The sequence below is a fragment of the Globicephala melas genome, chromosome 15 (genome assembly GCF_963455315.2).
Source record: "Globicephala melas chromosome 15, mGloMel1.2, whole genome shotgun sequence".
Taxonomy (NCBI): Eukaryota; Metazoa; Chordata; class Mammalia; order Artiodactyla; family Delphinidae; genus Globicephala; species Globicephala melas.
In genome coordinates, this window is record NC_083328.1 from 20,194,604 (window position 1) to 20,216,577 (window position 21,974).

General features: G+C 52.6%; 1 protein-coding gene across 1 annotated transcript; it reads left to right on the plus strand.

The window, feature by feature from the left end:
- Positions 1 to 312: 312 nt before the first annotated feature.
- On the plus strand, positions 313 to 21,949 carry ERN2 (endoplasmic reticulum to nucleus signaling 2). The gene is made up of 22 exons (XM_060284546.1): positions 313 to 396; positions 2,028 to 2,133; positions 2,484 to 2,517; positions 2,736 to 2,808; positions 6,699 to 6,771; positions 6,911 to 7,018; positions 7,345 to 7,446; positions 8,703 to 8,967; positions 10,816 to 10,894; positions 10,983 to 11,130; positions 11,242 to 11,363; positions 12,048 to 12,203; positions 12,473 to 12,641; positions 18,350 to 18,434; positions 18,573 to 18,762; positions 18,845 to 18,944; positions 19,019 to 19,218; positions 20,484 to 20,631; positions 20,720 to 20,847; positions 21,380 to 21,503; positions 21,585 to 21,652; positions 21,737 to 21,949. Exons 1-22 carry the CDS (start codon positions 313 to 315, stop codon positions 21,947 to 21,949), a joined length of 2,775 nt encoding a protein of 924 aa, XP_060140529.1.
- The last annotated feature ends 25 nt before the right edge of the window (positions 21,950 to 21,974 follow it).

A 21,974-nucleotide genomic window follows, 5' to 3' on the forward strand; every position in this document is an offset into this window, starting at 1 on the left:
TAATGATGGATGTAAAGCACTTGGTACAATACTTGGCAGGTGGTACATTCTCCATAAGGGCCGCCGTTGGTAAAATCCCTTTTCCAGGAAACCTCAGAGCCATCCCTTGCGGGGTGACCGAGGGATGCAGGTGTGAGTGCGATGGGAAGGGCGGGGGAAAGAGCAGAATTACGGGCTGAGGTTGCACCCCGGCCCCTGCGCGCCCAACTGGCCCAGCCCGGGGCGGAGTCTCTTCCTGCCGGGCGGGAGCCGTGCGGTCCCCTGGTGGCCCCGGGGACCAGGACAGCTGTGTGGACGCCGTCTATGCGGGCTATGGCGAGCGCGGCCCGGGGATCCGGCCCTTGGTCCCCGTTCCTGCTGCAGCTCGCGGCGCTGCTCGGGACGCTCGAGCCACAGGTGAGAAGCGGGCGGACACGGAGCCTCCAAGGTCGGGGCTGGGGGCGCAGACGGCTGGGGCGCGGCGGGAGCACAGCGGGCTCCTCTCCCTCCCCCTGGTCCGGGTCGCCTCAAGTCGGCCCCTGGCCTGAGAAAAATTCCTAGCTTTGGGGAGTTGCCGGTTGCCCCACGAGCTGGAGAGACTTGCCCGCGCGGAAGAGCGCAGGTAGACCCAACACCCCGCGCGTCCTGCAGCATGGGGGTGGGGGTGGAGGGAGGGGACCCTCGCTTTCCTGCCAGGCGTCCTAAAACTTCTGGAACCCCGGCTTCCTTGGAACTCAGGATCCACTTGAAGGTCCTCTGTCGAGAAATGCGCCCATACACCCAGCTTTACAGACAAATTCAGGCGGATCACAACGCTCCCGCCTTACCCGTGACTGGACCCCTGATTCACAACCTCTGGGATAAATAAGCCGAGGTATGGGTATCTGGTGCAGCCCTGCCAAGAGCGGGAAAATCCAGTCTTACAGAAATGCAGTGAGAAGGCAAAGCCAGGGCTAGAACCCACGTGTCCAGCCTGGAGCCCCCAGAGCAGTTACTGGGATCATAGAGGCAACTGCTCATGCCACCCCGTGCCCACTTCCAGCTCAGGACCCAGCTGATGGTTGCCAAGTAAGAATGTGAGCACAGTGTGGCCAGATCGGGTGTTTCCAGAAAAAATGAGAAAAAAAAACTAGAAATGAGAAAAATGAGAAATCTTGATTTTTTTTAAGTGAAATCTTTCCAATTTTTAAAAACTTGGTAGCTAATTATAAATGAAATTTTAAAAACGATGATGGTCAAACGAAACTCAACAGTGGGCAATCAGTCCGCAGCTTCTTCTCCAGATCACTCTCCCTCCTGCCACGCTGCAGATCACAAAACAGGCCCGGAGAAGAGAGGACCCGAAGGTAGTTTCCTGACTCTACTCCGAAACCATTGGCTTGGCCCCAAGCCTGAGGGTCCTGGAGCAGGATGTGGCCTTTGCAGGGGTGCGGCTAGGCCACCCGGATGTTAGGGTTCCTGCTAGGAGCTCAGCCCCACCCTGTTTGCTCAAGGAAGGGCTGGAGCAGGTGAGTTAGCCCAGCAGGGGCCAGACGCAGGGCAGCACCAGCCCTCCCTCCCTTGGCCACCCCCCCACTTGGTCCAGGGGGCCTGCTGGAGCCTGGCACCAAAAGCAGCTGGGCCGGTTTGGGGAGACGGAATGGGTTGGGGGAGGCAAAGGAGAAAGGGACCGGGCACTGGAACCAGAGAGATGGTGGTTCAAGTCCCAGTTCTGCCATTTATCTGTGTGGCTGGAGGCTAATTACCTAACCTTCCTGAGCCTTAGTCTCCTTCACCTGTGCAATGGTGAGAATAATAGCACCAATCTCTTAGGGAGGCTGTGAGGGTCACTGAAGTCCTTTTGTAAAGGAGCCAGGCCCCCCGGCTCCCACCATAACCCCTCTCTAGGGTCGTGGAGGTCAGTGGGAGGAGCCAGCAGCTTCCCCAGTCCTCCTTCCTTCTTTCTCTGTTTCCCTCTAGGGGAAGGGGAGTCACAGCCAGCCCTGCCTGGAGCAAGCACTAGGGCGGTCCCAGGCCTCTCAGAAGAGGTGACTTTGTTTCCACTGCAGGTTCAGACCTTCACGCCAGAGAACCTCCTGTTCGTGTCCACCCTGGATGGAAGTCTCCACGCACTGATCAAGCAGACAGGGGACTTGAAGTGGACGCTGAAAGAAGGTAAGCAAGGGCAGTCACTCCTCCCTCCTTGGATCTCGCGTTGGGGGGAGGTCACCTTGGCGTGGACGATGAGAACATGAGGTCTAGAATCCAAGAAGCAGGTGTCCGCAGGCAGCTTTACTACTTACCAGCTGTGTGACTTTGGGAAAGTCATTTCACCTCTCTGAGCCTCAATGTCCTCACCTGTAAAAGGGGGCCAAGGGTAACAACCCTACCTCACAGAGTTCTTGGGAGGATTACATTACACTCGTGACAAATGCTTGGCTTGGTGTCTGGCACCCAGTAAGCACCAATGTGAGGTATGCCTTTCAACGGGGAGTCTATTCATGCCCCTGTCCCTGTCCCTACAGATCCCATCATCCAGGGGCCCATGTACGTCACAGAGTAAGTGGACCCCAAGGAGTGGGCAACTGAGAGATGGGGAAGCCATAGTTGCCTGGAGGGGCGGGTGGGCTGGAAGTAAGGGAGAAGATTTGGGTCCGGAGCTCTGTGGTGCCTCCTTTGAGGGTGGGCCCCTACTGGCAGGGAAGTTGGAGGGGAGGAGCCCTCTTGGAACCAGGGGGCGTGCACCCAACCTTCTCCCGTTCCTCTCTGCCCCACAGGACAGCCTTTCTCTCAGACCCAGCTGATGGCAGCCTGTACATCTTGGGGACGCAAAAACAACAGGGATTAATGGTGTGTTTCCTACAGTGCTTGGGATGGGTGAGGGTCAGGGCTTCTGTTAGCCAGAGCACTGAAAGGGTGCAGGGCTGTATGGTCAGAATCCAAGTGTCCTGCAGAGGGTGAAGTCTGAGAGCACTGGGGGAAGGCTGTCTGGAGGGGTCTGTTGAAAGGGGGTGGTAGTGTGACTCTGGCTGTGTCTGCAGAGCAGGCTGACCGGATGACTGTCAGGCCTCTGAGGGCGTCACGGGGCGTTCTCCAGGGGACTCTGAGGGTTTTAAGGGGAAACCTATGTATCAGTTAGCTTGTGCTAAATAACAAATTGCCCCCAAACTCAAACTTAAAATACAAACCATTTATTTAACTCATCATTTTGTGAGATGACAGTTTAGGCTGGACTCAGCTGGGTGGCCTTGACTGAGTTTGCCCAAGCATCTGTGGTCCGCTTCCGGTCAGCTGGCTCTCTTTCTGAAAACTCGTTGGTAGTTGGCTGGCTTTTGATGGGGGCAACTGGGCCAGGGGTCTCTCATCTTTTAACAGGCAAGCCTGGGCTTGTTCACATGGTATCAACAAGGGAGCCAGAAGCAGCAAGAGAGGGCGAGGCCAGTGCATGAGCATTTTTCAAGCTTTGCTTATACAGTCGTCCCTTGGTATCCACAGGTCAATCGTCCCCCACCACCAAAATCCAAGGATGCTCAAGTCCCTTATTTAGAATGGCACAGTATTTGCATATAACCTACACGCATCCTCCCATATACTTTATTTTTTTTCACATTTATTTATTTATTTTGGCTGTGCCTGGTCTTAGTTGTGGCATGCGGGATCTTTATTTAGTTGCAGCATGTGGGATCTTTTAGCTGCGGCATGCATGCGGGATCTAGTTCCCCGACCAGGGATCGAACCTGGGCCCCCTGTACTGGCAACGCGGAGTCTCACCCACTGGACCACCAGGGAAGTCCCCCTCCCATATACGTTAAATCATCTCTAGATTACTTATAATATCTAATACAATGTAAATGGTATGTAAATAGTTGGCAAGTGTGCGGCAAATACAAGTTTTGCTCTTTGAAACTTTCTGGAACTTTTTTTCCCAAATATTTTCTATCTGCATTTGACTGAATCTGTGGGTTCGGAGCCAGCGGATAGGGAGGGCCGACGGTACCGCATTCGCTAAAGTCTCATCAGCCAAAGCTGGTCATGTGGCCAAGCGCAGAGTCAGGCAGTGTCAGAATTCTGACTGTGCCATGGGATGCCTACCGGGATGGTCTTACGCATGTGATTTAGGAAACCGAATTGGTAAGAAATGTTAGCACGTGAGCAGGCAAGGTCCCAGCAAGCAGGTGGCACACTACAACAGGAGAGTTTGAGGCGGTTTTATTAACGGGATTCCTTACAAAGGTGTGGGCCGAGGTAGGAAACCGCAGGGCAGGGTGCTGTGTCCTATGGCCCATACCGTGGGGTGCCACTTATCAGCCCTAAGCTCAGAGGAGGGGAAGGATCCAGAGGGGGCTTGAGGAGAGGGCCACCGGGAAGGAGATGAGGCCTTTGGGGGAGGGACACAGCCAGCCCTCGATGACCCTGTGGAGAGGAGACCCAGGAACACTCGCCCTGATTCTGCCCCCTCCCCGTATCCCAGCCCCCGACTGGAAGCCAGAGCACAGGGCGCCCACTGATGGAATCTAAACAAGTATGTCTCCCATGGGGAGGGCCGGGTGGAGAGTGGACCTCCAGTCCCATCCAGCTCTGGGGGTCATCACTGGGTCTTATGGGCAGGTGTGGTTGTGAGTCTCATCACTCTCCGGGCATCTGGGATAAAGTCCAGTCGCCCTGACAAAGCACACCAGGGCCAGCTCACTCGTGCAGTCTCTTCACTCACCTACAGGCACCCATGCGTGCACACACCTGCACACACACCGATCAACTTATTGAATGTGCCAGCTCTGGGGCTTCACCCAGCTTGTCCCCAAGAGTCTGGAACCCTCTTCCATTCTGCCTCTGTTTCCCCAACTCAGTCAGGATGAGCCGCAGCACGCTGCGACAACAGCACACAAAGCTCCGTGGCTCCAGAGAGCTTGCTTCCTGCTTACAGCGTGTGCCCAGCATTGGTCCCCCGGGGGCTCTGTACACTGTGGTCTACTGGAGACCCAAGCTGTCAGACACTCCGTCGCAACCGAGGCTTCTCAGTCACCAAAGCAGAAAAGGAGAACGAGGTGAAGCACACCCTGGCTCTTGTAGTATCCATGTGGACCTGGTCTCTTCTGCTCCCTCCCTCTGGCTAAAGCAAGTCTCATGGCTGTGCCCACTTTAAGCAGGAAAAGAAATATAATCCACCGGGAGCCCAGAAGAAGAAGCAGAATACTTGTGAGAAGTGCTCCCCTTCCCCTGGCTGTTTCCTACTCATCCCTCAAGTCCCAATGTAACAGCCAAACTCCTTCCCAGTCCGTGATCTTGCCTCCAGCTGACCTCACTTTCGGCCACTCTGCCCCTCTCCATCCCCACTCCTGGTGCACTGGCCTCCTTGCTGTTCCTTAAACATGCCAGTTGGTAGGTGGCCCTGCCGTTGGCCTCAGCATTCTGTCCCTCTGCCCAGAGCACTCTCCCTCCACATGACCCTGTGGCTCACTCCTCCCTTGGCTTGGGTACTTACTCCCTAGCTGGGCTATGTGATATAACATCTCAAATCAGTGTCTATCCTAGTTCTCTGAGTTTGTTTTAATAATATTTACCACTACCTGGCATTATGGTTTATGTGTTTTTGTTTGTTTATTATCACACACACACACACACACACACACCAGAAATGTAACTCTGTGCAGAAGGGCACTTGGTCAGTCTTGGTTACAACAGAGTCCTAGCACCTGGCTAGTAATAGGTGCTCATTAAACGGTTGTTGAATGAATGAATAAACAACTGAACTTCTTCCATCAGTCCATCTTCAGTCCCCCACATCTGCATCAGGTACTCTCAACTTCATGTGCTCCCCTGTCATGCACTAACCGTACCAACCATAGGTTGTATGGACTTCTTTTGTTGTCCATCCTGACTGAGCCCCCGGGAAGCCCCGACTCTCTTTCCCTCAGTACTTGCTTGTGCCTGGGGTGCTGTCTGGCAAGAGCTCTGTATGTGGAGTTTGGGGATCTTTTTCACTTTGATATAATTTCAAATGTAAGGAAAAAATGCAAAGATAGTTCAGAGCAATTGTTTATTCCCTTTACCCAGATGCGTCAATTTTTAACATCTTATCACTTTCACTTTATCATTCTCTCTTAACAGATGGATAATATTACACATGTGTGTATAAAATTTCTTTTTCTGAACTATCTGAGAATGAGTTGCAGACGTTATGCTCCTTTACTCCTAAAGCGTCCTTGTGCATTCCTAAAACAAGGATTTTCTCCTACATAGCCTGAGAGTAAATTATCAAAATCAGCAGATTTAACGTCGATACAATAGTGTTATCTAATCCACAATCCATATTAATTTTGTCAAGTTCCTAATGGTGTGCTTTATTGTTTCCAGTCCAGAACCCAAACCAAGATCACCCCTTGCATTTGGTCCTCATGTCTCTTGGGTGGAACAGTTCCCCAGCCTCTCCAAGGTTGTCATGGCCACTGAAGTTTTCAAGTCTCAGCAAGTGTTTTTGAGGTGGTCAGGCCAGCATCATGTGATCAGGTGGCATCTTGGCACTGGGAGTGGGATTTTCTGCAGCTCCTCAAGAGGTTGTGTAGCAGAGTGGTTAAGTGTGAGGGGTCTGGAAACTAACTGGCTATGCTCAAGGCCTGGCTCTGCTACTTAGCAGCTGTGTGATATTAGCCACATTACTTAGCCCCTCTGGGAATGGATATGATAATAATTGTACCTAATGAATAGGTTGTATGTGCTTCTCTGCTATTTCCACTCCCCAGAGACTGCCGTTCACCATCCCTGAGCTGGTTCATGCCTCCCCCTGTCGCAGCTCTGACGGCGTCTTCTATACAGGTAAGCATCTCTCCAGCCTGGAGTCCTGGTCCAGCAGGGACTGGACCTAGGTCAGGACAGGCCAGCTAGGCACAGCACGGAGAGGCTGCACACCCTCTCCAGGCCATCTTGAGAGCGAGCACATTTCCCACCTCCACAGGCCGGAAGCAGGATGCCTGGTTTGTGGTGGACCCTGAATCAGGGAAGACGCAGATGACCCTGACCACAGAGCGACCCTCTACCCCCCGCCTCTACATCGGCCGGACGCGTGAGTCAGGCCCCAGCTGCTCCTCGAGCTCTGGGAAGCCCCCCTTTTGCTCTGCCCAGGCCTGGCAATTGCTATCCACGCTGGGTCCAGGCCAGTCAATCACTCTGTCAGTCAACAAACACTTCCCTGAGCACTGAACAAGGAGCGGGGGACACAGCAGTGAGCAAAACAGACCTAGTTTCTGCTATCCTGATGCTGTTTGAAGACTCTGGCCTCCAGGCTGGGTGCTCGGGAAGCCCCCGCCCCCATGAGATGATGTCCCCTGGATGGGAATAGAGGAGCACCACGTGGGCGCTCCTGGTAACCCTGCTTCTGGGTGTCCCCAGAGTACACGGTCACCATGCATGACCCCAGGGCCCCAGCCCTGTGCTGGAACACCACCTACCGCCGCTACGCAGCAGCCCCCGTGGACGGCTCACCTGGGAAATGTGAGTGCCTCCCTTCTCTGGCTCCACCTTGGAGCAAGGTCCCCAACTCAGGGAACCCTGAGTGGTATCCACGACCAAGCCCACCACATTCTGACCCACCTGAACTCCGGAGGGACCCCACGTACTGAATGACACACCCTTGACAGACAGCCCTAAGTGACCCCTCTCGACACCCAGCCTGACCCTCCTGTACCCTGAGCAGCTCTTAACATCCTAATTCCTCTGCACTCCCAATAAGCCCAGCCAGGTCACCCTGGGTGCTCCCCACCTCCTGAGTGACCCCAAACAACCCCTGCACACCCTGAGCAGTCCCCCAAATGTTGAACGACCCCTGACAGATGACCCTAAGTGACCTCCCCCAGACTCACCACCCCCTTGATATTATAACTGTCCTTCCCTATGTTTCCTAAAACTACAAATGTTAGATTTTTAACCTTTGGTAATATGATATTACAGAGAAATTGCTTTTCTTCTGTTATTGTTCAGCTCAGTCATCTTCATATATGCTTAATCCTTCTAGTTACTTGGGTTATTTCATCTTCTTCTTTTTTTTTTTGTTTGTTTCATTTCCCTTGGTATATCAGTGTCTTTGTTACTGGTTCCTAAGAACTCATTTATGACTAAGGATGCTAACCATTTGTCAGGCAATGCAAATGAAACGCCATATTTTATTGCCATCAATTTACTATGGTGTTTTGTATTTTAGTTGTGTATTAAAATATAATCATGTGTTTTTAAAAAAATAATAACTCTCCTTGCCAAATGCCTGAGTGACCCCAAAGGTGCCCCAAGCCACCTCTCAGACCCTGACTCCACCATTCCACGTGAGAACTCATGCAGGCGACCTTGACACATCACAGGTGACACCCAGAGGGCCCCTGGCTGACACCCTTCACCTTCTAAATGACTTCCACGCTACCCACATGTCTCCAGACCTCCCTGACTGACCAGCAGCCAGACCATGACTGACTACCCCACATCCTAAGCGACAAGGACTGGTTCACACACCTGAGTCGCCTTTGGATGACCATGACTGACCCCCTACGTCTTACACAGCTGCCAGCTGACCCTGATCAAAGTGACCCAGTGAACTTCCTATGTCCTGATTACCCTCCAGGTGATCTCACCTGACCTCCACGTACCTGAGTGGCCCTCCTGATGGCCCACCCTCAGAGCAGCTTCCCCACCTCAAGGTGCTCCGAGGTGCCTCAGGTCAGGGCTCCCTGACCACATCTCCTAGCCACCTTTCTTGGCAGACACGAGCTACCTGGCATCCTGTGGGATGGGCCTGCTGCTAACGGTGGACCCAGGAAGCGGGGCGGTGCTGTGGACCCAGGACTTAGGCGTACCTGTGGTGGGCGTCTACACATGGCACCAGGACAGCCTGCGCCAGCTGCCCCATCTCACACTGGCTCGGGACACCCTGCACTTCCTTGCCCTCCGCTGGGGCCACATCCAACTGCCCGCCTCAGGCCCCCAGGACACCGCCACTCACTTCTCTGCCTTAGACACCCAGCTGCTGTAAGTGCCCACGCCTGGGGACTGGGGAGGAGCTTCTGCAAGTGTTGTAGCCCAGGTCCAATGGGCAGGTGTGATGTCCGACCATGACACGCCGGTGCAGCTGAACCAGGGGTCAAAATATTTCAAGCAGTTTGGTAAATAACCAGTGCCCTGCACCACCCCCCATGTGCTCCCAGGACCCCCTGGTTGGCCCCACTGTTCAGCAACTGATAGGGTAAAGTCTGGCCTAGGAGGGGCCTCCATGTCTCCACCCCAGTGCTACAGCGGGCACTTGTTATGCTTGGTAGGTACTATGTGTTTACTGATTGTTGAAAACTTTAAATATGACCCTTCCTTGCAACACCAAATACATTAGTGTCCCCATCTTGGGGAGCCGGGAGACAGACTGGGAAAATTGCGGATTACCCGTTCTTTCAGTTCATCCCACAAATATTAATTGAGCACTTGCTATGTAGCAATTGCTTGCTAGGCTCTGGGAGTACAGTAATACAGCCAGTGTTCCTACCTACAAAAATCTCAGAGTCTAGTAGGGGAGACAGGTACGTAAAGACGTAATCATAATATGGTATGATAAAGGATGAGATAAGAGAAGTATAGGGTGTCATGGGAATGTATAGGAAGGGCACTGAAATCAAGACTGGGGGCAGAAGGTAATCATAGAAAGCTTCCTAGAGGAAGGGACCTATAAGTTGAAACCTAAAGGATGAAGAGGAAACGAGAGAGAGAGAGAGAGAGAGAGAGATCATGGCAACCAGGGAACAGATTAAGTTAACAAAATAAATAAGGCTGGAGCATGGCTCTGAGCAGAGAATAAGGTCTGAGGCTGTTAAACAGGGATCTTGTAGGATCATTTAAAGGGTTTGGGACAAGGCTAAGGAGACGCCACTAGAGAGTTTTAGGCAAAGAAGTGATTTGATCGTATTTTCATTTCAGAAAGATAACTGGCTGCAGTGTGAAGAGTATCTTAGAATTGTGGGGAGGAAGTGTTCACAGAATATTGCATTAGTTCAGGCAGGAGATGAAGACACTTTGGACCAGGGCAGAAACGCTAGAGTTGGAAATAAGTGGAGGGTAACAGATATTAAGAGGAAAAACCAGTACGAATTTGGTGATTAGAGCAAGGAGTCAACCATTTTGCTCAGGTTTCTAGAGGCGCATGAGTGCGGTCGTTTTCAAAGGTAGGGAGCACTGGAGGAGGAAGTGGTGGGGGTGAGGAGGAAGTGGGGGAAGAAGGGGGGAGGAAGTGGGGGAAGAAGGGGGAGCTAAGGAATGAGGAGATGAGTTCAGATTTAGAAGATTGAGCTCATGGAAGAGGTCTGGGCTAGAAATAGATTTAGAAACAATGACTACAGAGCTTGTATCAGTTAGCTTTTGCTATATAACAAATCAGCCCCAAAATTTAGAGCTTCAAAACAAACAAACATTCATTATTTTTCAAGATTCTGTGGGTCAGCTGGGTGGTTTTCTGGTTTGAGCAGCCAGATGGTGGCTTGGCTGGGCCTGGACAATCTAGAATAGCTTCACTCAACTCTCTCGTAGTTGGTGGACTATTTAGCCTATGGGATGTCAAATGAGGTCTCTCATGCCCCTGCAGACTAGCCTGGGTTTCCTTCTTTGGTGGTCCCGGGGTTCCAAAGAACCCCATGAGAGGGCAAACGCCAGTGCACAAGCATTTCTCAAGACTGTGTTTGTGTCACATCTGCTATTGTCTCACTGGCCAAAGCAAGTCACTTGGCCCAGCCCAGAGTCAGTGTGGGCGGGGATAATACAAGGAAACGGGTACTACGGTGACTGAAACTACCCACCACAATTACTCATTCTCCTCCCCCTTTTCCTCTCCCCCACTAGGATGACGCTGTATGTGGGGAAGGATGAAGCTGGCTTCTATGTGTCTAAAGCACTGGTTCACACAGGGGTGGCCCTAGTGGTGAGAAGGTTCTCTGAGGGGCTGGAAGGAGGGGATAGAGGAGAGAAGTCTCCCCCCACCACTCCTGACTCTCCACCTTCTTCCATAGCCTCGTGGACTGACCCTGGCCCCCACGGATGGCCCTACCACAGATGAGGTGACACTCCAAGTCTCAGGAGAGCGAGAGGGCTCACCTAGCACTGCTGTCAGATACCCCTCAGGCAGTACGGCCCTCCCTAGCCAGTGGCTTCTCATTGGTGAGACCCCCTCTACCCAAATTTAGAGTGGATAAAGGACCTGTGAGCTCAGTTTATGAGCTGGAAGGCTGAGATCACCTCCAACCCATTGACATTTTCCCTGCCCCTTAGGACACCATGAGCCACCCCCAGTCCTGCACACGACCATGCTGAGATTCCATCCCACCCCAGGGAGTGGGACTTCTGGGACCAGACCCTCAGGGGGCACCCAGGCCCCAGCTCTCTTCTTGGAGGTCAGTGCTAGAGGGGTAGAGGGCATGGGGGGAGGTGCGGCAGCGGGGGTGCAGCCCTTGGACCTTTTCCTCAGGCTTCTAGGAATAACATTCGGGGTGGGTCAACTGACCTCACAATTTCTCGGAAGGAAAACTTTCATTTGTTGTTATTGCCAGAAGAGTGTTAGAAGTGTTAAAAAGATATTGGCTATCTAAATTGTGAAACATGGGTCACAGTTTTCTTTATTCTTCTTCAGTTTAAAGTTTACAAAATATTTATCAAGTGAGAAAATGAAAATGGAAAAACTATAAAAGCATGTCCTCCTGGGAGAGGACTGGACAAGAGTTGCCAATAGTTCAAGTTTAGAAGGAACAGGCATGACCTGGAGACGTAATTCTCAAATCTGGTTGCTTATCAGAATCACCTAGGAGCCCACTCCACCCGACCCCCCTGAATTCAGAATCTCTGGAGGTGGATATCTGAATTTTTTGGTGATGCCCCAGGAGATTGCTTGTCCTCAGCTAGATCTGAAAGACCAGTCCACTGGGGCACCATGGTGTTTCAGCAGCATGGAGAGTGCCAGGTTTCCCACCACTCACTCATCACCCCTTCAGCTAAGCCCAGCCCTATACTGGGTCATGAAGAAGGGTTAGGGGTTCCACAGTGGGAGGGGCTGCTAAGAGTGAAAGGTTCTTTGTCCCCAGCTCCTGAGCCTGAGCCGGGAGGAACCTTCGAACCTGGAGCTGCATCCTGAAGAGAAAACCCCAGACCTGCATCCAGGACTGGGACCCCAAGACCTGCTGGCAGCCAGCCTCACTGCTCTCCTCCTGGGAGGATGGATTCTCTTCCTGATGAGGCAGGTAAGCCCATCATCCCTGGCCTCAGGCCCCTCTCATGGTCTTCCTAGGGGGAACTCTGGTTCTCTTCTCCAAGACCACTTGGCAACTTTCTCCCTCACCCAGATCCAATTCTGCCCCCTGCTGTCCTCTTGGCAGCTCCCAGAGCCCTTGATACTGTGCTCTTTATGCCAGTGCTCCAGGGACAGGCCATCTCAGGCACAGCTTCTGGGCCCATCATGGGTCAGGGGCTGGCCAAGGCTGGGCCCTCTTAGGCCCCCATGTTTCAGCAGCAGCAACAGCAGCTGGCAGAGAAGCAGTGGCAGCAGGCCTCCCTGGCACCTGCAGGCCCGTCTCACATCTCACAGGATGCTCAGTCTCAGCCCTCCGGGGCCACCCCACGGAGCCGCAAGAGGTTTCAAAACCCCCCAGAGCAAGACCAGCCACTCGAAGACCCTGAAGGTGAGCTTACATGAACAGGAAAGGACAAAGTCAGGGACAGAAAAGAGAGGGGAAGGTTTAGCTTCAAAGTCGGTGTATTAGAAGCCACTATAGTGGGGTAGCCAGGCCTAAATGAGTTAACAGGAGAGAACGTCAAATAGTGCCTGCTATGTAGTTCAGCCCTCTGAAAATGTTTTCCATCATTTTTACTGTTGTCGTTATGTTCAAGGACCCTGGATGCAGATAGAACTGGGTATAGATCTAACTCTACTAACTGTTAACTTTGATGAATTGCTTAACTCCTCTGAGCTTCAGTTCTCTCATCTGTCAAATGGGAATAATAACACCCACCCCATGACATCACTTCATGATGAGAGGTTACATCACCATTACTATTAAATCAGACTATGTGATGTTATTAATATTTGTGTTAAAATAACATCATATTTGGTAACAATAATAGTAAATCACCTAGGTACCATTTGGTTCCTTTTCTCTTTAGGGCTTTTTATTTTTTAAACGTTTCTCTTCTCTTTTCTCAATTTCATCCTATAAACAAGCCCTTTCAAGCTTCCTCTGGAATCTGTGGGATGCCCCAGGGGAACTTCCACATGCTTTTAGTGGTCAGTCCAGGCTACTTCTCTCCTGTTTCTTTGGCTCCGGGCTGGGCTGGCCTCGGTCCTTTGTGTGAACTGCTGCTGGACCCTCCTGTCACTGCTCAAACCACTGCCTTGGAGCCTTGGAGCCACTCTGCTGTGCCCTTAACTCAGCGTGAAGTCCGCCCCATGCTTGGCATGCGGCTCCCGTGCTGCTCCCAAAGTTCCCCCTTGCGTTCGCCTCCCTGTGCTGAGAGGGAAGCAGCTCTCTTCCTCAGGGCTCAGCTCTTGTAGAAAACCCCCCACTGCCGAGTTGCCTGAGCCCTGAGAGTTGCAGTTCCGATCACTTTACTGGCTCTGGGTGGGTCCAAGTAATACTCACCCCACTGCACCCTGAAACACTCATCTCCTTGGACCTTCTGACTCGAGCCAAGTCTTTCCCCAGATGACCCAGACTCCACTTGTCCCAGGTGGTTCTCGTCAAATGACCTTGCTGTTCCTCCTGCCATCATCGTTCCGGTGTCCCTCACGACCCCGGTCCACGGTCCCAGTCATTGACAGGATGGAATTCCTTCCCCAGACGTCTCAGTCCCCTTGTGAGTCCGCAGATACCGATAATCCTCAGAGGAGGAGAAAAAAAGATGTTGAATCCCAGCCCTGGCTCATCCTTGATATATAAAACACTTAAACTTCTTTACTCACTATAAGAAAATAATCAAAGTGATATCAGTGCTTCAGGACAAGAATCCCAGCTAGAGCTTGGTACCTTTGTTACAAAACTCAGTGGTAACAATCTCTTTATAATACTGGATTCCCTCTGGAATTGAAAAGAAACCTTTCTATTTCTTTCACTTTCTTCGTTTAAAGTTTTCATAAACTTTACTTTGGTGTTTTCATGACCTCTAGGCAAAGCCAGGAAAGGACAGGCTGTTACTAGGCTCTGTGATAAATGCTGTGATGGGGTTGGGGAGGCTACAGGGAGCTATAGGAACACAAAGGAGGGGCATGTAGCTCAGACATGGGGACATGGGAATTGTCCTGAAAGGCAAGTCTAAGCTGTGATCCCAAGGATAAGAAGGAATTACCCAGGTGAACAGGGAGGCGGGGGACAGCAGCAGTCCAGGTGGCACCAGTAGCACAGGCGAAGGTTCAGAGATGAGAGGAAGCAGGGTACACATTCCGGAAGCTGAAAGGAAGGTGGCAATCTCATGCTCATGGGTAGGTCAGGTGGATAAAGTAAACAAGTGAAGCAGCCACATAGGAGAGAGAATAGGGCATGATGGGACTGTGGTAAACTGGAGAACAGGTGCTTGGGCTCAGCCTGCCTTGCTTACTGCTGCAATCTCGACCCAGAGCATGGCTCAGGGAATATCTGTTGAGGCAGTGGCTGACTGGCCACTGCAGGTTCTTAAACAGCCCTTCTCAACTCAATAAATATATATGGAGTGAATATGTGCCGAGCAGGTGTGAGGAACAGGCAGAGTTAATAGGCTGGGACTTGCCCATCCAATAGGCAACAATATGGAGTCCAGTGTATCAAAAATCTTTAGTGCAGGGAGAGTCAAATAAACGAATGTGGCAGATGGCAGAAAAGCTTCAAGAACCACTCTCCAAAAAAGCCCCTGCCACACTGGCACCGTGTGGCAACCTATTCTTATTCTTAGGGCCTCTATGTCAGGAACTCTGACTTTGGAAATCTTGCTTCTCCTTTTGGTGCGGGGAGAACAACGTTCCTCGGGACCTTTTTATGGTTCACAAAATCTACAGCGGGGTCCTGTCCCACTCTCATTTAACCTCCACAAATCCATCTACACGTGCCTGGTTGGGTGTCCTCCAGGACCACCGGCTACATGGTACATTCAGCGGCAAGTGGGCGCACTCAAGCCTGAACCAGAGTTAACACTGAGAGCTCACATTTATATGGCGCTTACTGTGTACCGGGCACTTTCCTAAATGCTGTGCGTGCATGAACTCGTATGATAGTCACAACATTTCTGTGAGGCAGATACTATCATAACGCTGATTTTATGGAAGAGAAAATGAAAGGTTCACGGCACCCCACCCCAGACTCACAAAGCCAGTAAGGAGCAGCTCAGGAACTCAAAAGCAGGTCAACTCTGGGATGTTGCCTCTGTTTGCATTTTGGCAATACCCATGAAGACAGGTGACCACTTTAATGGTTTCCCAACCCGTGTACAAGAAGCAACACAATACATCACATGTTCTTGAGGTTTTCAGAGGGAATTCTGACTGTACACTGCTTCCCCATCGTGTGACAACTTTTGATTACTTTAGAACTTCTCTCCTGCCTTTGCTGCTTCTCCATTACCATGATATGGAAGGCTGAGCAAATGGTGAATATGTTTGTGCAGACTGAGCCTCCCGGCTCATTATTATTATTGTTTTTTTTTTTTTAAACATCTTTATTGGGGTATAATTGCTTTACAAGGGTGTGTTAGTTTCTGCTTTATAACAAAGTGAATCAGTTATACATATACATATGTTCCCATATCTCTTCCCTCTTGCGTCTCCCTCCCTCCCACCCTCCCTATCCCACCCCTCCAGGCTGTCAGAAAGCACCAACCCAATCTCCCTGTGCCATGCGGCTGCTTCCAACTAGCTATCTACCTTACCACGTTTGTTAGTGTGTATATGTCCATGACTCTCTCTTGTCCTGTCATAGCTCACCCTTCCCCCTCCCCATAACCTCAAGTCCGTTCTCTAGGAGGTCTGCGTCTTTATTCCTGCCTTACCCCTAGGTTCTTCATGACATTTTTTTTTTCTTAAATTCCATATATATGTGTTAGCATACGGTATTTGTCTTTTTCTTTCTGACTTACTTCACTCTGTATGACAGACTCTAGGTCTATCCACCTCATTACAAATAGCTCAATTTCGTTTCTTTTTATGGCTGAGTAATATTCCATTGTATATATGTGCCACATCTTCTTTATCCATTCATCCGATGATGGGCATTTAGATGGTTTCCATCTCCGGGCTATTGTAAATAGAGCTGCAATGAACATTTTGGTACATGACTCTTTTTGAATTTCGGTTTTCTCAGGGTATATGCCCAGTAGTGGGATTGCTGGGTCATATGGTAGTTCTATTTGTAGCTTTTTAAGGAACCTCCATACTGTTCTCCATAGTGGCTGAACCAATTCACATTCCCACCAGCAGTGCAAGAGTGTTCCCTTTTCTCCACACCCTCTCCAGCATTTATTGTTTCTAGATTTTTTGATGATGGCCATTCTGACTGGTGTGAGATGATATCTCATTGTAGTTTTGATTTGCATTTCTCTAATGATTAATGATGTTGAGCATTCTTTCATGTGTTTGTTGGCAGTCTGTATATCTTCTTTGGAGAAATGTCTATTTAGGTCTTCTGCCCATTTTTGGATTGGGTTGTTTGTTTTCTTGTTATTGAGCTGCATGAGCTGCTTGTAAATTTTAGAGATTAATCCTTTGTCGGTTGCTTCATTTGCAAATATTTTCTCCCATTCTGAGGGTTGTCTTTTGGTCTTGTTTATGGTTTCCTTTGCTGTGCAAAAGCTTTTTAAAAACTTATTTATTTTTAGCTGCATTGGGTCTTCGCTGCTGCGCCCATACTTTCTCTAGTTGAGGCGAGTGGGGGCTACTCTTCGTTGCGGTGCACAGGCTTCGCGGGCTTCTCATTGTGGTGGCCTCCCTTGTTGTGGAGCACGGGCTCTAGGTGCGTGGGCTTCAGTAGTTGTGGCGCACGGGCTTAGTTGCTCCGTGGCATGTGGGATCTTCCCGGACCAGGGCTCGAACCTGTGTCCGCTGCATTGGCAGGCAGATTCTTAATCACTGCGCCACCAGGGAAGCCCCCTGGCTCATTATTTCTGCATTCAAGGCCAGAAGTCTGGCCTCCATCCCAGCATTGAGGGTGCTCCTGAAACTAGAGTTAGTTTTGAATCTAACCCAGAAAGCACATAGCAAGTCTTCACCTCATGCCAAGGGCATCCAGAGCAGGGAAGGCAGACACATAAGAGACAGGAAACGCAGCAGAACGAAGCAAGTAGGTACAGAAGAGGGGTCGGAAGTGCTCAGGGACCCTCACCTGGAGCCAGCTGATCATGGCTGGTTCAAACAGGCTTTCCCGCAGCTCTGTCCCTGCTTCCTGAGCTGCTGGAGAGACAGGCCCATCTTACTTGTGGGCGATGTGCTTCCAGCAAGGCCCTGGGCCCACACGCCTGAGTGTCCATGGTATACAAATTTCGGTTACTGCTTGCATCTCGTCAGGAGATGAGAGTGACTGTTTAAGCCAATAATCCAGAGCAGTGCTGAGGGACAGCTTAATACTTTTCTCACTGATCCCTGATGCTGATTTTCATTTGCTTTTCCAAGAGCTGATTAGAGAGACTGAAGCTGGCAGCTCTTCCTAAGGAGAGTGTTCTCAGGGCCACGGAGGGGCACACAGCTCTAGGGGCGCCAGATACACTTAGCTGCGAGCATGGGGCCCCTTGGATCTGAGCAAGGTGCAGCCTGGTGCATTGTGAGGGGTCTCTTGCAAGCAACCCAAAAGGAAGAGCAGTAACAGTCCAACCTCATCCTTCTTAACAGGAAACCAAGGCCTTCTGGGGAATCCCTGCTGCCCTAGAACTAACTCTGGGACAGCTCAGCATCCAAACGCCCACTGACCCCGCCCCGCCCTCTTCCAGGACAGTCTTTTCTGCAACAGCATTCACCCTCCTCACGCTTACGGCTGCCAAAACTCACCTTCCTGTTGGAAGCGAATTCCTTAGTTAAAAGGGTTTATAACTGGTGGAGGTGGGTAAAGGAAAGAAACCTGCGCAGAAGATGCCAAAACAGGGAGAAGGATAAAAGAGGACAGTAGAGTGAACCTCTCCCCCACCGTTTCTTCCATTAATCCTCACGATAATATTGTGCAGGATCCTTGACATAGGTCCCACTTTACAGATGAGAGGACCAGGGCACAGCGGTTAAGTCACTCGCCCAAGTTCACACGGATTGAGTGGCAGCACGAGACACTGGACCCAAGCAGTCTGGCACCAGGCGGGGCGTGGAAGGGGGAGGCCGGAGAAGGGCCGAGGTGGGGGAGCTGGGACTGGGCAGGTCTCCCTGAGACCCCCCTCTCTCCCCTCCCCCCAGCCGAGCAGCTCACCGTGGTGGGGAAGATTTCCTTCAATCCCAAGGACGTGCTGGGCCGCGGGGCAGGCGGGACTTTCGTTTTCCGGTGAGCGGCAGCCAGGAGCCAGGCTGGGGATGGCCACTGTCCCTTGGAGAGCCATTCTCTCCGAGAACCCCCGAGGTGGGCACAGTTCCTAACCTTTGCCTTCTTCTGCCCTCTGGACCTCCGCTCGCCACCTCCCAGGGGACAGTTCGAGGGGCGGGCCGTGGCGGTCAAGCGGCTCCTCCGTGAGTGCTTCGGCCTGGTCCGGCGGGAGGTGCAGATGCTGCAGGAGTCTGACAGGCACCCCAACGTGCTCCGCTACTTCTGCACCGAGCGGGGACCGCAGTTCCACTACATCGCCCTGGAGCTCTGCCGGGCCTCGCTGCGGGAGGTGAAACCTGTGCTCAGGGATGGGCGGGGGGGGGGCAGGGTCCTGGGCCGCGGGGTGACCTCTGCCCCTCGCCGCTCCCCAGTACGTGGAACACCCGGAGACGGACCGCTGGGGCCTGGAGCCCGGGATGGCGCTGCAGCAGCTGATGGCGGGCCTGGCCCACCTGCATTCCTTACACATAGGTACCAGCCCCTTCCGCCCTCCATCCAAGCTCCCGACTCCCCCCTCAGCTCTCAACTCTGCTCCGCTCTCACAGTGCACCGGGACCTGAAGCCCGGCAACGTCCTCATTACGGGGCCCGACAGCCAGGGCCAAGGCAGAGTGGTCCTCTCAGACTTTGGCCTCTGCAAGAAGCTGCCCGCTGGCCGCTGCAGCTTCAGCCTCCATTCAGGCGTCCCCGGTACAGAAGGCTGGATGGCGCCCGAGCTCCTGCAGCTCCTGCCCCCAGACAGCCCCGTGAGTCCTCCTGCCGCCCCAGGCCGCAGTAATCATTCCCTGCCCAGTGCCTCTCCTGTCCGGGCCCGCTGTGTGACCTTCAGTCACTCCTCCAAGCCTGTTTCTTCATCTGTAAAGTGGGGATAATTCCTCCCTTCTTACCCAGGGTATGGTTCTTAACCAGGGATGATTTTTGCCACCTTTGGGCAATGTCTGGAGACATTTTTGGATGTCACACTTGGCAGGGGAAGGGAGGCTTGTTACTGCCATCTAATGGGCAGAGGCCAGGGACTCTTGCGAAACATCCTACAACGCACAGGACAGTCCCCCAGGACGAAGAATTATCTGGTCCAAAATGTCAGTAGTACTGAGGTTGAGAAACTCTGAACTAGAAAATAGTTTTCATCTCTACTGTGATGCACAATCACTGGGGAACTTGAAAAAAATTCAGGTGCCCGGGTCCCACACCCAGTAACTGACCCCCAGTGACTGTAACGTGTAGCCAGCGTGGAGAGCCACCCAGATGCGGAGGGTTCGGGGGAGCATCACATGAGCTGATATAACTGGAGCACAGAGCAGTGTCTGACCTCCAGAGACACTTGAGTTGGAGACCCCAGGATTACAGATTTTTGAGTTGGTGTGTAGGGGAAAGTCACAGGCATGGATGAGAGTAACACGCAAGGACAGTCACCAGGCAAACCCACCCCACCCCTGAAGTTTAGAGAAAGCTAGGATTGGCAACCTGGAGGCCCAAGGACCAAAGCACTGATGTTAGGAGCCTGTGCAGGTTTTGATTTTTTAAATTAGCAGCCAATATTTTAACTTCTGGGAAATTGCACATAAAAGTCTAGATTTCTGGATTCACTTGGAAAATCAAAAGCTCTGCCACCGAGAAAGTCCCCTGGAGGCAACCAGCTGGAGCTAAGTGCCAGTGGCCATGTGTGGACAGGGCCAGCAACAGATCATACAGTCCTCACCGCTGCCTGATCGCCTCATGCGTGCCCAGCTTCACTTGGTTGTGTTGCCCACCAGACTTGGAGGAATGACACTTGGAAACCTAAACTAGAGGCTCAGTAGGGGCAAAGGTTTTGGATGAAAACCGTGGGTCCCTTTCAACAGTGCAGAGGGGAGGGGATCTAGGGCCAAGAGGATGCCTCTTGGGAAGTGTCCTTGTGTCCTAGTCCGAGCCAGATCCCCAGCTGCCATATCAGCCCTGGGGAGAATGTAGCCCGGCAGACCTCCTGGAGCAGAGACTTCCTCCTTATGCTTGTCCCTCTGGCCCCCAGACCAGCGCAGTGGACATATTCTCTGCAGGCTGCGTGTTCTACTATGTGCTTTCCAGTGGCAGCCACCCCTTCGGAGAGAGTCTTTATCGCCAGGCAAACATCCTTGCAGGCTCTCCCTGCCTGGCTCACCTGGAGGAAGAGGCCCACGGTGAGGGGGACCTGGGCTGGCAGAGGAGGGAGGAAGCAGGGCAGAGCCTGCGCGGGCCTGAAGCCGTCCCTCCCTCTTGCCCCTACAGACAAGGTCGTTGCCTGGAACCTGGTGGAGGCCATGCTGAGCCCCCTGCCACAGGCTCGTCCCTCTGCTCACCAGGTGCTGGCCCACCCCTTCTTTTGGAGCAGAGCCAAGCAGCTCCAGTTCTTCCAGGTCAGGAGGAAATCTGGGGAGCGGCCCCAGAAAGTCCCAAGTTTGGGTCCTGAGCAACAAGAGAGGGGAAGCCAGATTGGTTGGGGGAAGAGAGACTCGTCTACCTGTTCCAGGCAGCCCAGATCCTTATCTCAATCAAGGCAGAGCCCAGACTCCCGAACGCTGCCATCTTGGCACTGCACGGTCTCCTCAGCACCGCTTCCCCAGCCCAGCTGCCCCTCATGTGAGGCTAGACCCCGTTCCTTTCAGCCCTAGTCGTCCCTCCTGCTATACTCGTGCCCAGACAGCCCATTCCACTTGTGTGACCTTGAGCTTCTTGAGCCTGTTTGCTCATCTGTAAAACGGGGACGACAGCACCTCTGTCACCGGTTGGATTAGACCCCGCACAGCACAGAGAAGCCACACTCCATAGGAGGCAATAATACTTACCCTAACCCGAGCAGCTTTGGCGGCTGCACTGCCCCAGCCATAGGACACTCCTGGCCTGTGGCCTCCGAGCCCGCTCAGGTGGCTCAGGAGCTGTGGGTCCTAGGACGCCAGCGACTGGCTGGAGAAGGAGCCTGAGCAGGGGCCGCTGGTGACGGCGCTGGAGGCGGGTGGTGCCGAGGTGGTCCGGAGTGACTGGCACAAGCACATCTCGGTGCCGCTGCACACAGGTAGAGGCCAGACTCGGGTGGCCCAGGAGGCCGAGGGGAGCCCAGTGGGGACGGCTGTGCCAACGACCTCCCCGTCCACAGATCTGAAGAGGTTCCGGTCGTATAAGGGGACGTCGGTGCGAGACCTGCTCCGTGCTGTGAGAAACAAGGTGTGTTCCAGGGCTTGGGAGGGGCCTGGAAGGTGGGGAGGCCTGGTCCAGCTAAGCCCGGGCTCTCTGCTCTGACCCCTCCAGAAGCATCACTACAGGGAGCTCCCGGCCGAGGTACGGCAGGCGCTGGGCCCTGTCCCTGACAGCTTCGTCCAGTACTTCACAAACCGCTTCCCACGGCTGCTGCTCCACACGTACCATGCCCTGAGGAGCTGCGCCTCTGAGAGCCTCTTCCTGCCCTACTATCCGCCGGCCTCAGGGGCCCAGGCGCTGAGCCTGGGAGCTGCTGGGAGCTGAGATGGCCTGGCGTCGAAAAGACCAG